This window comes from Euprymna scolopes, chromosome 36 (genome assembly GCF_053919585.1).
Source record: "Euprymna scolopes isolate OS-2025 chromosome 36, ASM5391958v1, whole genome shotgun sequence".
NCBI lineage: Eukaryota > Metazoa > Mollusca > Cephalopoda > Sepiida > Sepiolidae > Euprymna > Euprymna scolopes.
Window position 1 is genome coordinate 55,083,249 of NC_136517.1, and position 17,099 is coordinate 55,100,347.

Below are 17,099 nucleotides of genomic sequence, written 5' to 3' on the forward strand. Positions count from 1 at the left end.
AAATTAAAAAAAAACTACTTGTTAATTTATGTATTTTTTTTGGAATATGACATTTTCGTTTCATGATACATGTACATCAAATATATACTTTTTTTGAACTAGGTTGAATTCTGGGCAAGAACCGACTTTTTCAGTTCATATCACTAGACTATGAAAGAAGCTTCCAGAAGCCATAGTTAACCTGTAGATGTCCAAAGGTAATGCTAGACAAACACATTGTAGCCATTGGATGATTGTCACTTTACATGTTGCCCATTTTTTAATAATTCATCTTTACATGGATTTTTGTTAATATTTTGACCAATATATTAAATCGAATATCGAATTGCCATGTTTGTCTTAAACTATGGTAGCACAAAAGAGCCAATAATTTGATGTTTAGTACAAAGCATTGAAAATAGGATTTATAAAGCACTGAAACATTAAAAAAATAGTAAGCCTTTTGTGCTGTCATAGTTTAATACAAAGACAAAAATATTATGACGACACTTGTAAGTGTATCTTTGTAATAAATGAAACTTTGAAAGAAAAACCCTTACAAAAACTATTAGTTTATGACTATAAGAGTAGCCATGTCAAACATTGGAAGATTTTTAAAAAATAATAAGATGCTCTTTTCATGGTGGGGTTATTGTAAAGAATCATCCAACTTTTTTTTTTTTTTTTAAGCATTAAAAAATAGTATTAATATTTCAGAAACAAAATGGCTACTGTATTATTTTTAAAACAAAGTTATCTCCCTTAGATTAGAAAAACTACTTACTGCAAAAAAAAAAAAATAAAAAATAATTTTATGCAGGTTAAACTTTCTGGACTATTCTGTAGTGTTCGAGCGGAATCTTGAGGTGGAATCAGAAAGGATTAAAAAAAAACAAAGGAAGTGCCTCAACTGATCGTCAAGTGAAGTTATCGGTCAAGCCAGGGAAGTGGTACCCATTGAGGTTGCACTTCAAGACGATTGATTTCTGTGATGAGTTCTTCATAAGCCTGGTTCAATTTGTTGTTGACTATAATGAAGTCGAAATAATGACCATAGGTGTCTTCCATTTCACGTGCTTTCTCGATAATGTCCTTCAGTTGGTTGTCCTGCAAGCGAAAAAAAAAGAGAAATATCGAAAATGATTGTGGCAATTGGCAAAGTGCAGTTTATATAAATGTGAATGTGTGTGTGTGTGTCAGTCCCTATAAAAACTCTGTTCTTATTGTTGAGCATTCTAAGTTGAAATGTAATAAGTAGGTCACTTAAGCTTACATGCGCAGATCATGATGTTATAATCATAAGATCACTCTTGCCGTCTAGACATTTACGCTTTATATAACTGTTAATTTAAACTGTATTTCTCATGGTTAACGGTGATCGTGTCATTTGCTTCTTGCTAATGGAGTCAGAGATGGCTTCATGACCGGGTTTCAATCTTCTGACTGTAATCATAAGTCCCTGCACTAATGATTCCTGAAAGGATGAAACACTACTGTCTGTAGGTATTAAAATAATTATAGTAATAATTATTTTATATATATATATATATATATACACTTGTGCCCGATATTATTCATACCCCTCGGATCTTTGAGATTTCTATAAGAATATTGCTCAAACCAGAAGATAGACAATATTAAAGGGATTTCAAACAATAAATCAAGCATAAGCATTTAATTTAAACTCAACAAATAAATAAATTATGCAAGTCTGAAGCATTATACTAAGAAAAACAATAATGGCACTAGTTCAAAATTATTCATACCTCTCTTACTAATAGTCAATAGCATGCCCTTTATTCTTAATAACTGCCTGTAACCGTTTTGGATATTTATCAACAAGGTTTTTACAATCATCAACACTGATTTTTGACCATTCTTCAATGCAGTAGTTCTCTTAATCCCTCAAATTTCTAGGTTTCCGCTTTTTAACCTCAGTTTTCAATATGTGGCAGAGGTTTTCGATAGGGTTCAGGTCAGGACTCTGGCTAGGCCATTCCAAAACATTAATGTGATTATCCTCAAACCATTTCTTGACTATTTTGGCGGTATGTTTTGGATCATTATCCTGTTGAAGGACCCAGTTTGGTCCTAAATGGAGCTTCTCCGCATCCTGTCTAATGTTTTTCTGGAGTATCTCCAAATATTGCTCCTTCTTCATGGTTCCATCTATCTTGACCAAACTACCTGGACCACTAGCCGAAAAGGAGCCCCAAAACATTAGGCTACCACCACCATGTTTCACCGTGGGTATGGTGTTCTTTGGGTTGTAAGCTTCTCCTTTCTTCCTCCAAACGTAAGAAGCATCCATATGGCCAAACAATTCAATTTTTGTTTCGTCAATCCACAAAATACTTGAGAAAACGGACTCTGGAGAATTCACATGGGTCCTAGCAAACTTTAGACGTGCTGCAAGGCGTTTTCCGGTGTGCAATGGAGTCCTTCTTGGTCTTATTCCTTTCAGACCATTTTCATGCAAAGTCCTTTGCAATGTTTGCCTTGATATTTTTATGCCAGAAGACTCCAGATTTTCTAAAATGTCCTTAGTAGTGGTGGTTGGATTTGCATTAACACTTCTTACAATATTCCTGGTGGCTCTAGCAGACAGTTTCCTTTTCCTTCCTCTACCAATCAAGTTGTTTGTTGTGTGGTGGCTCTGGAATTTTTTGATGATGCTCTGTACTGTTGCTGTAGGGACCTCAAATTTCTTGGAAATTGACTTGTAACCTAAACCATCCTTATGTGAATTCACAATTTTAGTCCTAAGATCATTACTAAGCTCTTTTTTCTTCCCCATTCTAATAATTTTTATTCTTTTTTTGGTTTTCAGTTGATATCATTTTAATTTCTGAAAAATGCAAAAAACGAAATGAAATTAATCAAAGTTTGTATAAAAGCATTCAAAATAAGAATCAAACAGGAAACAAACAGTCAGAAACTCGATTAATACTGAAAAAATAAGGGGGTATGATTATTTTTGAACATTGCAGATTTTATAAATAGCTATATATTTCTTTTATTACAAGTATCCCGAGATTTTAAAATGACGAAAATGATCAGAAGAGGTTTATTAAGAATATGTATCAATATGGACGTAAACAATAAATTCTTACAAAGTTACACCTAATAAACTCAATTTTCAAGAGGGGGTATGAATAATATCGGGCACAAGTGTATATATATATATATATATATATATATATATATATATATGATATTTTAATTCATGCAGATTGCATATGTACGATTATAGAATCAATCCTCTCTTGAATATTATATATTACGAGGAATAATTTGCCCAAAGGACTAATTCCCAAAAATAAAAAATAATAATGATAAGGTCGTTCGTCAGGTTCCGTCAGTGTTTGTTTAAATATGTCAGCTGATATTTGGGCTTGACAAAGGATGCCCTGGAAAAGTCACTTTTGATTAATGTTTAGTTTTAAAATATGCAAACGAATAAATAATTTGTGACGATTTTAAATGGCACATTTTCTTTTATCATAAATTGAATTCGTTAATAAAAATAAAAATAAAATCGTGACGTACACCCGGGCTTGAACGGGGGATCATTCGATCTGTAGTCAAATGCATTCAGTTATATCTGAAGATGTCAATATTTTTTTTTTTTTTTTTTCTTTTAAGAAATCATTGTTAAGATTTTATTAACTTCCTTGCTGATGTAACTTATAAAAATTCCCCTGAAAAAATTCTTCTTTGTTACCTATAAGAAAAAACTATTTTCAGGATCGGATTTTTCAATTTTCGATACTTATCAGATTTATTTCTCTACAAAAGAACACTGCCAGACATAAATTAAGTTCAGGTGAAATTTGCAAAAGATAAGCTCAGCCATTTGGGAACCTATGAGGAAGGAGCTCACATATACACAGTAACTTTTATATAAAAGTATATATATATATATATTATTATAATATATATATATATATAATATAAAGCTGAATGTGTGTGTGTCTGGTCACAATAGGCTCCTATATGGTTGACTATTTTAAAAAACTGATTACATATAATGATAGAAGATGTATCGAGACACAGGAATGGGTATGCTTGATCCTGCAAAAAGGTGGTTCATTAAAATTGTGGGGTCTGCATTCACGCCTGGTCCACAAAGTATGGAAATAAAAAATTTAAAAACTAAAAAAAAACAAAAAAAAAACGTTTACAAGTGTTTTTGATATAGATGTACATAAAATACTTCGATAAGTATGTTTTAACTTAAATAGGGATGGTATAATAAAATTGTAGGGTCTGCGTTCGCACCTGGCCTCCATAGAATGGAAATAGGCACAAACTTTAATAAAGACTTTTCATATCTATCTGCATAAGTATACTTTGATAATTATGTTTCAGTTTGAAGAAATATGGTATAATAAAATTATGAGGTGTCCGTTCGCGCCTGACCTCCATAGAACGGAAATATGTCACAAAGTTTAACAAGGTTTTTTAATATAGATCCACAGAATATTGTGATAAGTGTTTCAGTGTGAACAGGTATGGTATAATAAATTATGGGGTTTATCTATTTTATTTTTACTTTCATCATATTTTGCTTTGGTTTTGATACCTCCAAATTCGAAGCTATCTCTTTACAACCATTCCTTTTCATAACGTATCATACTTTAAGAAATCAGAGTCCATTTTCTGTAGGCTGTTTTTGAACCCAGTCAACGACGGGTACTTTTGCTAGTATATATATAATTATATTATAGTAATAATAATAATAATTATATATATATATATATATATATATATATATATATATATAGAGAGAGAGAGAGAGAGAGAGAGAGAGAGAGAGAAAGAGTAGAGAGTAAAAAGACAGAAAAACATATAAATAATAATAATAAATAAATAGCTGTTCATACTCATCATTGTCCAGGAATCTTTACCAAATCATTATTTGTATCAAATTTAATTTGATTAGGCATATGAAAATTATAATTTTAAAGGCTTGTTATGAAAATTATAATTTTAAAAGCACATTATGAGAATAATAAATTTAAATTGAGTTTTTGTGAATCTGAAAGAAATCCTTATTTCACATATAAATTATAAAAGATTATCTTGTGTCTAACTCTGCCCTCATGGAAACACAAGTAAATAGGAACAGAGAACAATCTCAACCCTGGTAACTCCTCTGAAATAAAAAAAAAAAAGTTTAAATTAAATTTCTTTGTCCTCCTTGCTTCTGTATGCTCATTTCATTACACAACAATATGAACAAAGCCATTTTGGTTTTTGAACTATTGTTCAAGATTAGAAAGATAAATAATTAAAAAAAAAAACATTACAATTTAAAAAAAAACACGCTAAATCGCAGAGCTGGTTTGGGCAACAGGTTTAGAGGTTACACCAACAAGAATGTCTTGATATTTTTAATTCCTGACCACGAAAGGAACAAGAGTACAAAATCTTGTGCCAGTAGTGCATTCTTGTATTAAAGCTAAATATCTCCAAGTAAATGTTTTCTTAAGTGACGTTGGCTGCTGCAATTTCATTGGCTAATCGTTTCAGCACCATTTAACTGACCAGAAAATTCCAATGATAGTCTGCATCAGTACCAAACATTCAATGTGTATCTTTCTAAACACTACTTAATCTTCTGATGTTTATTTTTCGAACAAGCCATATATTTTAAACACATTCCTCCGCTTTACTTGCTCACATAAAGGTGCTGTCTCCCTCTTCTTATTACTTTTAAAAACAAAATAAATTTAATGAAATCTCAAATTTTAAAAACTGAACCAACATGTCGTTACAGTTTATCATACATACCTGGAAGGTAACCTCTCGAGTGTTAAGGTTTTGCCGGAGGGTCTCTAAATTTGGTGGTCGGATGAAAACAACATAAGGTTTCAAATCAGATTGCTTCAAGATTCTCAAAGACTGAAAAGAAGAATTTGGAAAATTATTAAGAATTAGAAAATGGGCATAGGGATTGGATTGGGTGTTTTGTTTTATGGCATGTTAATCCTTTTCAGATTAAGGAATGCTGAATCGGGTCTCTTGAGTGCAGAGCAATTCTTGAAATAGAAAAATATGGTTTTCCCAAGCAAAAAAAAAAAAAAGAGAAAAAAAAAGAGAAAAAGAGAAAAAGAGAAAAAAAGAAAAAGAGAAAAAAGAAAAAGAGAAAAAAAATGAAAAATAAACAGAAAAAGAAAAAAGAAAAGAAAAAGAAAGAAAAGAAAAAAGAAAAAGAAAAAAGAAAAGAAAAAAGAAAAAGAAAAAAAAGAAAAAAGAAAAGAAAAAAAAGAAAAAAGAAAAGAAAAAAAAGAAAAAAGAAAAGAAAAAAAGAAAAAAGAAAAAAAAAGAAAAGAAAAAAAGAAAAAAGAAAAAAAAGAAAAAAGAAAAAAAAGAAAAAAAAGAAAAAAGAAAAAAAAAGAAAAAAGAAAAAAAAGAAAAAAAAAGAAAAAAAAGAAAAAAAAGAAAAAAAAGAAAAAAAAGAAAAAAAGAAAGAAAAAAAAAGAAAAAAAGAAAAAAAGAAAAAAAAGAAAAAAAGAAAAAAAAGAAAAAAAAGAAAAAAAAGAGAAAAAAGAGAAAAAAAGAAAAAGAAAAAATTGGCAGCATAAATCCAGTCAGAGAAACTTTACCAGGTAAAGAGTTAATCCAGTTAGGATCAGCAAAGTAGAGTGGTTTTCTTGTATCACGATGGAAATCCATCACTGAAGAATTCAAAGAGATTTAACATATGAGATGCGTTCAAAAAGTAATGCTTTGTTTCTTTTTTTTTATTCTGCCCAAATTGATCAAAGGGAATTGCAGATTGCATTGTTATGATGACCTGAAAGTTTCATCTCTGTGTTGCAGATATTGATGGTGTGAGATTTTAAGAAACCAACCCTTAGCATGGACGTGTACCAGAAGCAGAGATGCGTCATTGAATTCTTGGCAAAAGTGCATTGAGAATAGTGGTGACTACGTAGAAAAATAAATTCTGGAGTACAAACGGTAGCTCATTTTAATGATACCACTCCCATCTTTGTAGCTTTTCAACTTTTTGAGCCAAAAACAAAAAAATAAGAGGCTTTACTTTTGGAACAATCTTCATATTTTATAAAGTGATTCTGGCATTTGATTGGTCCGTTCTTATCTATGCTTTTAAGAAGAATCATCCAAATTTTTGTGGTCATACTCTTTTAGTACGCCCAAAATATTGCATTTAGGTAAAAGTTTTTATAGTTCAAATTCTTTATATCTCCGAATATTTATTTATGGTGTTTGGTTTGGTTGTTTTGTAGACTAAAATTGCTGTTTTGCAAAGCGAAAGAATAGCATCAATGTTTGGTACATTTTAGGTCAGGAAGAAATATCTTCAGACAGTCAGATCTGGTAGCACCAAGTGGGCATTGGAAAATCTTTTTTTTTTTTTTTTTTTTACTTCAAACAAGGCATATTACCACTTGGATGTAATGGGCTACTAATTAAGCTGCAGGGGACTATGTAGGGAGTTGAGAAGCGAAATATCTGTTATATATGTCAAAACATATACATGTCAGTACAGTCAGGAAAGCAGGAAATAGGGAGGGAGTTCCAAAGTTTAGCAATCCATAGAAAGAAATTATTAGCATAGAAGGCTTTCCAGCATCTAGTGAAAGGGTGGAATTTTGCTGATTGTCAGATTAATCAAAAGTACTGCAACAGAGCGCAGATCTGCATATGGTAGTAGCAGCAACAACAGTCAACATCTACAAGTGACCGAGCTGTGAGTGAGGTGACATCACAGTCAGGAATAAGGAAAGAAAAAAAGTTTATAAAAAATAAAATCATGGTCGAGAAGGGGAGAAAGAGACACGTTACACACGTGGCCCGAGAGCGACAGGGAAAGACATGTCCTAAACATGGCCAGACAAAGATAGTGTACCATGCATTTGACATGGCAGAGTCTTGTTAAGCACACTGGAGTACAAGAAGACTTTTGAACAATAGACAAGGCATTATTCTGAAGAGTACCTGCAAATAAATGTCTGTTGTTCAACTGAAAAAAAAAAAAAAAGTGAGTAGAGTTCCTTCCTTGTTTTGTTTCCTTGTGATTGTCTGCATACAACGTGTGGATCTTTTTTTTTTTTTTTTTTTAATTTTTTATTACATTTTCACCCCAAACAAGGCACATTGCCACTTTGATGTAGGGATACTATGTAGGAAGTTTAGCAGCAAGACGTCTGTTCACATTAAACTTGAACTTCTGCATGTCAGTATAGTTGGGGAAGCAGGAACCCGGAAGGGAATTCCAAAGTCTAGCAGTTCAGGGGAAGAAACTATTGGAGTAAAAGGCTGTTGGAATAGATAGTCAAAAATATCTTTTTTTTGGTAAGGATTTTCAAGATTAATTTTTAACAATAGTTGTATTTGTTAAATTGTAAGATGAACGTACAGAATAGGTAATCATGTCCAGAATGGGTTTTTAAATAATAACGTTATTATTTTAACATGGTCTGTATTCTGCATAAGTACCTTTTGTTTGTCCAATTTGGATTTAATTGTTTTTATGTACTTGCCTCCCGATAAGAGCAAATTTTGACACAAGGTCGGTTCTTAATGTGGGAAACATCTAACTCCCGAAAAAGGGGAGAACTCTAGGTTGAAACAGAAAAAAAAAAAAAAAGCATTGCTTAAGTCTGAAAGGATTTCTACCTCATTGACCTAGGATAGGACAAATTAAGTGTAGTAAATACTACTCTTTATTCCTCAAAAAAAGGCCAAAGAAGAATTTATTGATAAAATAGTGTGATGGGTACATATTACCAGATGTTCCCGATGAATATCACATTTTTACCATGTCTTTCACAGAAAACAACAACAAAAAAACATTGGTTTCAGAATTTTCCAATATTGCTTCGTTAACATTTCATGTTTCCATCGTATGTGTGGATGGGGGGGGATTCAGAAAATTGTTTTTGTATTTGATGCCCCCTTCCACCAACATATTTCATTTAATGAAATAGGAACAAAATATATTACACTCCCCCATAATTTTAACGTTATATATGCTGAAGTAATATTTATTTTATATCTACCATGAATTTGTAAATAAACAATGCAGATAAATTCAATATTGTTTTAAAAAAAAAAAAAAAACAAAAAAAGAAAAAAAAAACAAGTGAAGCATGCATGGTCCCCCGTGAATGCACAGTGAACAAGGCATAAAAAAATGACTAAGTTCAGCATTTGCTCCCACCCCATTTAGCCCCAAAAGTCCCCAGGGGACGTCAGATCCTGGTGAAAATGAATACACGGTGCAGTTTTAGGCCTTAACATATGTAAATTTGAGTTCTGCACTATGCAAAAAAAGAAATGACTGTCCATCATTGCCCCCCCCCCGCCCATTTAGCCCCAAAAGTCCCCAAGGCCTTATCATATTTAAATTTGAGTTCAGCACCATGCAAAACTGCTAAATAGACATATACAAAAACTTTTGGACAAATATGATAAAATAGTCCCAAAAGTGGAGTGTTTTTATTAGCCATAAAAAAAGTCCCTATATATAAACAATAAACATATAATAAATAATGTTTAAATTAAAAAATGTACACAGAAAAGGAACTAAGCTAAAAAAAAAAAAAAAAATATAAATGAAATCGACATAATTTCTCTTATTTATTGAATCACCTGCATGTAAAAAATCCTCCCTCCCCTGCACTTACCTCTGGATGCAAGCTGAGCACACAAATTTTGCCTGATTCAACAACCGTTTGGACAGAGTCCAAGCTGGTTCCATAAAAGTTCTTCTCAAACTCCCCATACTCAATGAACTTATTGCTGTTGATATCATGCTCAAAGACTTCACGGGAAATAAAGCAATAATCCTTGCCATCAATCTCTTCAGGTTTCTGCGGACGACTTGTGTCTGAAAAAAAAGCGAGACAAAAGAAAAAAAAAATATGTAAATAAAATTAGAAGGATTATTGGGTGATGTGTATACACAGCAGCCTAGAAAGAAAATGGCCACCGAGTTATAGTTTTATGTTAAAACTGAAAGAAATCATTACTCCATGTATAAATTCTAAAGATAATTGTTCATGAGGAAAGTTTGGTTCACTCAAAAGAAGTTTTTTGTATTGAATGACAGAAATCCATCTTTTGAACATTTCCATCTCAAACCATCAATTGACTGCGAATAACGGTTCATTGAGCATGGTAAATTAGAGATTTCACACTACCAAGAATCGGCTATTAAAACCAATGCTCGTAAATCCATTGAATCATCTGGAAATTGTCATCCAGTTTCTGACAAGTTGAAATATTTCTTCAGTCCACATGAAATTATTGTTATAAAAATCATTTACAAGACTTGTTGAACACATTCTAGGAATTTGGCTTCCATTTTCTTTCTAGGCTACTGCCGGATTATTGATTGAAAATAAAATTAAACATTCTTCTGTTGGGGACCAATCTAAATAATCCTGACTATGAAGTCAGTTTCTTTGATCTTTTTGGCCAGGATTTCATTTGATGTTTTGCTCAAACTTTGAGCCATGGTAGCAAAACAACAGCACCTTCTTTTGTAACAGACCATGGCCAGAATTTTAAATCTCTTATTTTTTTTATCTTTTTTTTGTTACTACAAATGATGGGGATAGGGAACCAAGACGTTTTTCATTAAGGCCTGAAGCCTGACCCAGGTTGGCCTTTGTCATAACTAGAACGCCACTTCCAGAGATAGGAAATTTTAGACCATTGTTTATATCTTCCCAGCTGGTGTATCAATGGGTTGTGGGGGGTCCTTTTTTATCCTGGGTGCCGGCTTGCCAGTATGTATTTTTGTTTTTATTCATATTTTTATGCAAGTTAAGATGTGAAACAATTCAATTTTATTTGGCAAAAATTAAACAACCACGCTTCGATTGGCATGTAGAGAAAGGATGGTAGAAATTTACACAGAAGAGAACACAGTAATGTAGTTGTTGTTAGAAGCAAGAAAGAGAAGTCTTACCGTGGGTGCTCAGCCAAGAGAGAAGAGACAGAGGACTGTAGCGATAATCTTTCTTGAACATTCCGTTTGTGTATTTGAGGTGACCCCCCCCATTTTACGTCAGTAGTATCTGTTTAAATTCACCTTGAATTGTTGCATTATTGTTGCATTGTTGGTGCATTTATTACTTCACTTGGAAGTCTATTCCAAGGTTTGGTTTGGTTGTTTTGTTTTACGGCATATCAATCCTTTCCGGGTTATTTAATGCCGAATCCAGTTATTTTGGAAACAGTATTCATGTTGCATCCAGTTATTTTGTAGAAGGTTTTGATCCTTCAACCTCTTTGTATCTTCAATCGCTGTTTTGTAGTGTTTGGTTTGGTTGTTTTATAGTGGATTTTATTGTTTTTGTTCCCTTACCTGCAGAACATGAATGAGTTTTGCAATGGAAGAGATAAAAAGGGTTACAGTATTAATGTTTGGTACATTTTAAGTTAGAAAACTAGTCAGGAAGTGGGGAAGATAGAAAGAGAAAGGGGAAATGGGAAGAAGGAAAAGGGGGGGGGTTGTTTTTGTTTTTGATTTTGCAGAACATAATTAAGTTTTGCAAAAGGAAGTAGAAAAACAAAAAGCATCAATGTTAGTGGCATTTCGTCTCAGCAAGCCAATATCTTCAAACACTCTGATCTAGTAGCACCAGCTATTCCAAGGTTCAGGGATTCTGATTGAGAAAGCGTCACTCCTTCGATTCAACTAAAATTGGTGGTGGAATAGTTTCTTTAAGTGTCCATGTAGACCTCTTTCTAATGCAGGAATGAATAATAGGTTCTAATGTATATCATAATGGCCATTGACGAGATGTAGGCCAAAATAAGATCATCATGTAATTGTTGGGACTCAAGGGAGAAAAAGTTAAAAAAAATTTTTTAGCCGGTTTTCATAGAGCAGACTCTACACCATTTGAGTAGCCAGTTTTTTGAGATTTGCACTAAGATTGCAGTCATATTTAGTTATATGTCATTGATCATATTTTAGTTGTGTGCTACGTTTTCATTATCATGATTTAAAAAAAAATGATAAAGAAGTAAAAAGATCATCATCATCATAAACATTTATTCAAAACAACTTGTAATTTATTGTGATTACAGGTGCGTGTGGATATATGTTGTACATTGAAAGTTCAAATCAACCTAACTTACTAAAATCATCAAAATTACGAAATAAAACAAAATATTTTATTCACATTGTCAAAGTATCAACACCAGTGAACTTCAAGGATTCATTCTTGGCCTGACTTTCTTCCTGATTTTCATCAATGATCTCCCAAATCACATTCTAAGATCATTTGTTGACATCTATGGCAACACTTTGAAGAGCATTAATGTTGTGGTACCCACTTTACAGATAACAATGAACTCTTAAAAGCCAGGACAATATGTCTCTCGGTCCTATGCAGAAGTCAGTTATTTTTCGTGCAATAACAGCATTTATTTATTCCTTTTCCTACCATGCGTGACTTCTCATTACGGCTGTAACGTCTTATATGATTATCTCCTTTAAGATGCTCTCTCTCTCCTTTTTAGTCTCGTTCCTTACAGTGACGTCATCTAGCATGCATTTATGAATTTGCATGTGTGTGTCCGTATTCTGTAACAGTCATGTACTAATGTACAACCACCTCTCCTTATCTGTTGTACTTACTTTTCTGTTCAATATACGTCGTTTCCACTAAATATGGAGTTCGTGTCTTTATTCCAGACCCTTACCGGTCCACAACAATTAATGATCTTTCTGATTCTCCCTCTTTCAACCGGGAGCACTTGGTGCAATGGGGAAACAAAAAAGGTGACTTTTTTTTTTTTTTTTTTTTAATACATCCAAAAATAAGCTTTCTTTTCACCACCAATGCTCGAATCTTCACTTTTGCCTCAGTTTAAATCAATGGCTCTCGCCTTGAGGAAGGCCTTCGCTTTGATTAATTTCTAGGAGTGACTATCGCTCCAGACCTGAATTTGAAAGCATACATCAAATCTGTTGCTTAGGTTGCTGGCAAAATAGTTGGATCATTCTACCACTCCAGGAAGTATCTTACGCTTGATGCAATCCTCAACCTGTATAAGGGTTAAATATGTCCCAAGAAGTACTGTTACCACATCTAGGGAAATTTTGTTTAGAGCACTATTTCCTGCCTTGACAGAATACAAAATCAACTTCAAAATCTAGTGGGATACGTCCTCTTCAGCTTTTTTCTTACAGAAAAAAAACGTTGCTAGTCTATCTTTATCATTATTTGCATGGTTGGTGCTTGACCGATCTCCAATCTGCATTTCCCCCCATGAAAACATCCACAAAAAGAACTCGTTTACCTACAACCATTGTAAATAAGTTTCATTTCTTTCTCTGTTTACCTAAAACCGAACAACTTCAATGAGTAAAGTTTCTATGTAAGAACTTCCTGTCTGTAGAACACAATACTACAGAACTGCTTCCCAGCTGATTATAACATGGTCATTTTCAAACCCAAATTCTTGTTAACCCATCCTCTTAAATAATCAAATCATGCTTATTTTCAACCATTGTTATCAATTCTCAAGGTAATGTGTTTGTTCATTTGACAAACTCGTTAACTCTTATCTTTGAGTGGCTTTGGGGCGTTCATAAGTGGTGACCCATTAATACAATATAAAAAAAGAAGGTTCTTACCAAATCTAGTTTGAAAGTCAATTTCAATAAATTATTTATCTTTTCCACCCATGTTTTTTCTAATCACCTTCAACAGTCTGGCGTACGTGTCTAGCTCCGTAACACACCTTATTCCAACTCAACCACCTGTTCTATCCACGGTTTCTTTTGTGTTTGGTATAGTCTCATTTACATAAAGTTTGTGTCACTCACATGTGATCGTTAAGTATAAAAGCAACTGTGAGTCACCATTTTTTTTTCTTGTCAAGCCTACAAAACACACACATGCTATCCTGGTAAGTTACGATTTTCCCTACACCCAGAATAAATAAAATCATTTTTAAATGATTAATGAGAATTCATCTTACACCATAAATCTCGCAATTACTGCCGAGTTATCTCTCTTTGTATTTTTTTAGACTGTTTTCAAAATAGCAGACAGACGCTTTTTGGTTACTCATAAAATTTGATTTTCTTATTTAAAAATAAAATTACTTGATCAATTTCTGTGATTTTTGGAATATGACATTTTTGTTTCGTCATAAGTGCGTACATCATGCAGATTTTTCTTGATTTTTTTTTTTTTTAATATAGGGAAAATTCTGGATAAGAACTAAAAACACAATTGAAGCATATAGGAAAAGCTGCACTTACGAGGCACTGCTGCGGCAAACCGTTCATAATCAGACTCCATCAATCGTGTTCTTAGATCCATCCGACCGACGTTAGGTGGGCCAATTAGAACAATTGGTCTCTTTCGATTCGGCTGTGGTAAGTATTGGGCCACCTCCTCATATGTCAGGATTTCCTCGATTTCTGAAAACAAAAATTAACATACATCGAAATTAAATTAACATACGTCATTACACAATTCACATTTATTATCATATGAAGTCTTAGTTAATCAATGTTTATTTCTCCAAGGCTTTTGCCCTATATACTTTAATGACACAAAATGAATGCTAAAATATTCTTTAGTTCTGGGATTGAGTCATATTTGTGTTAGGTGAATAAGAAAGTCCATCTTCAAAATAATGTTTGTTTTTGATATATCTTTCTTTAGATATTCATAACACGGGATATTAACTTAGGGTTAATACAAAGGTTTATTTACAAAGGGGATACAAGGCGAGAGTCTGTCTCTCTCGGTGTCTTGAAACTCTCATTCCCGGATGAGTATTTCTACATTGTCTGTATATTATTGTATGGAGGGGTGCTAGGTCATTCCATTATAACAGTTTCAAAGTTGCCAAAAAATGAGCTGGACCAGAATATTGCTTTTCAAACAATTGGTATACTAGAAAGCTGTCATTTATTATGCTCATCGATCTGTATTGAAAAAAATTCAATAACTTTAAATACAAATAGCAAATATTTCTTTTGTATAGAAAACTAAGGGAGGTAATTTAATATATGTTCAAACTTACTCTTAACCTGCTGACTACAGTACTGATAAACAAAAGGACTTTTTTTTTTAAGCAAGTTTTATTATAAAAGTTTTATCCAATTTAATAAAACAAAGAAAAATATATTATCAATTTTTTATGACAAGTGCAATTAATTTTTTTTTTTTTTGCTTCTTATAGATAGTGAGTTCAGTTTACCGCTCCAGAAAGTATCTCACTCCCGACACAGTCCTGTACCTTTACAAGAGTCAAATATGGCATAAGATGGAGTACTCTTTCTTACCTTGACAGAGTACAAAACCGTCTTCGAAATCTAGTGGACGATGACCTTTTTGCCTTCCTACTCCCTCTTTCTCACAGAAGAGACGTTGCGAGTCTGTCTCTGCTCTATCGATACTTTTATAGTAAGTGCTCGACTGAGCTCCAATCTATGGTCCTTCCTCATAAATCCTTGCTTAGCTAAAAAAACTGCCAACAACTTTCTTCACTCCCAAAGCTAAACGAAAATTCATGAACAGAGTTTATTTCCTAGAAGTGTCCATCTGTGGAATGCAATACCATTTGTCTGCTTCCCGGCTGACCATAACATGTTCGTTTTCAAGTCTAATGTGAATAAATTTCTATCTAATCGTTCATTTAGATAATCTAGTCCCACCCAAGTTCCACCTGGACTTATCTTGTCTCAGCATCTACCTAACTCAACCCTTATCCTTGAGTGGTCTTTGGGACTTGATAAGTAGTGACCTTCCAAGTAATAAAAAAAACTTCAGACAAAGCATGAAGCCACTTGATGTAAGGATTAAAAAAATAAAACACTTCAAGGTCAAAATCTAGCCAATGATAAAGTATAAGATGAATAGATTCAAACCTAGAAAACAGCAATTCTTTCCACTCTGTCAGAAGGGCAAAAAAAAAGAGAAGTTTTAAATTACAAGACTTTCTACTCTCCTTCCTAATCAGGTGCGGTTGAGGTTGAAATTCTTACCTTCTCTCGCTGCGGTGTTGTAGAGGCCCTTCCTTTTCTTCTTTTTATCACTCTTTTTTGTACAAATGCAACTCCGTCCCTTCTTTGACTCTCGCGTATCCGAAATAACCACTTGTTTTTGCATTTCTCGCCTGCAAAAAAAAAAAAAAAATGACAAATGAACATCATATTCGGTCTAACATCCGTTTGGATGGCATTTATTCATCTTTCTCTCAAGTTAATTTTTATCCCATGTTTTCCTTGAAAATGTTTACCTGTGAAATGAATTTATTATTTCAACTGTTCTACATCTCATTTATTCTTTCAATGTGGCCATACCATCTAAGTCTCCTGTTCTGCACACATCTCTCTATATTGTTCAGATTTAATATTCCTCTAAGCTCATCAGAACTAAACTTGTCTTAATGATCTACACAGCATATCCAGCATATTCTTCATATTTCTTTACATGCAAAACATATCCTAAACTCTTTTGTATCAAACTAAATTAAACTAAATATAGCTCACATATGAACCCCTTACACTTAAAAGAGTCTCCTTCAGTCTTTGAAAGACTATGGATACCCACCATAGGGGTGCCTGCACGTGAATTTTTTGTGGCAGGAGGTGCGCAATCTCCAATCACACCTCTCCTGAGTCGATATTGTTAAATAGCAGTGGCAAGTGAATTGTATGTACAGGACGACTGGAAACAAATGCCGAGATAAGCAGAAAACACATACAACACCTAAAATTCCCAAATGGTCACCCATCTGGTGCTAACCAGGCTCAATGTTGCTTAACTTTGGTGATTTGATGAGAACGGTGTGTTCACGTAATTATGTTATATATGCCCATGCACTTAATAGCTGTGCTAAAACATTGATAATAATTATTTTATTAGCAAATCTTATACATACAAATATATAAACATTTGTAATTTTCTCTCTAGAGAGAGAGAGAGAGAGAGAGTCATTTTCCATATAGATAATTTATCAAGTATTTTATCCACTATGTCCCGGGTTCTTGCACAAAATCTAAAAATGCAATTGTAAATTACTTAGGACTTAGTTGATGGAATAAGAGCATGGATTAAATTTTCCCATGTAGTTTCTCAAGTTTGACAAGATGCATCTGA

General features: G+C 33.1%; 1 protein-coding gene across 2 annotated transcripts in view; it reads right to left on the minus strand.

The window, feature by feature from the left end:
- Window positions 1-282: 282 nt before the first annotated feature.
- Window positions 283-17,099, minus strand: part of LOC145260502 (protein PALS1-like) — a 608,074-nt gene continuing 591,257 nt past the window's right edge. For both annotated transcript variants that reach the window (XM_080118617.1, XM_080118618.1), the window contains 5 exons: window positions 15,983-16,113; window positions 14,246-14,407; window positions 9,642-9,844; window positions 5,776-5,886; window positions 283-1,086 (listed from right to left, as the gene is read on the minus strand). In XM_080118617.1, coding sequence (XP_079974743.1) covers window positions 907-1,086; window positions 5,776-5,886; window positions 9,642-9,844; window positions 14,246-14,407; window positions 15,983-16,113 — 787 coding nt within the window. In that variant the 3' untranslated portion in view covers window positions 283-906. The remainder of the gene's footprint in view (window positions 1,087-5,775; window positions 5,887-9,641; window positions 9,845-14,245; window positions 14,408-15,982; window positions 16,114-17,099) is intronic.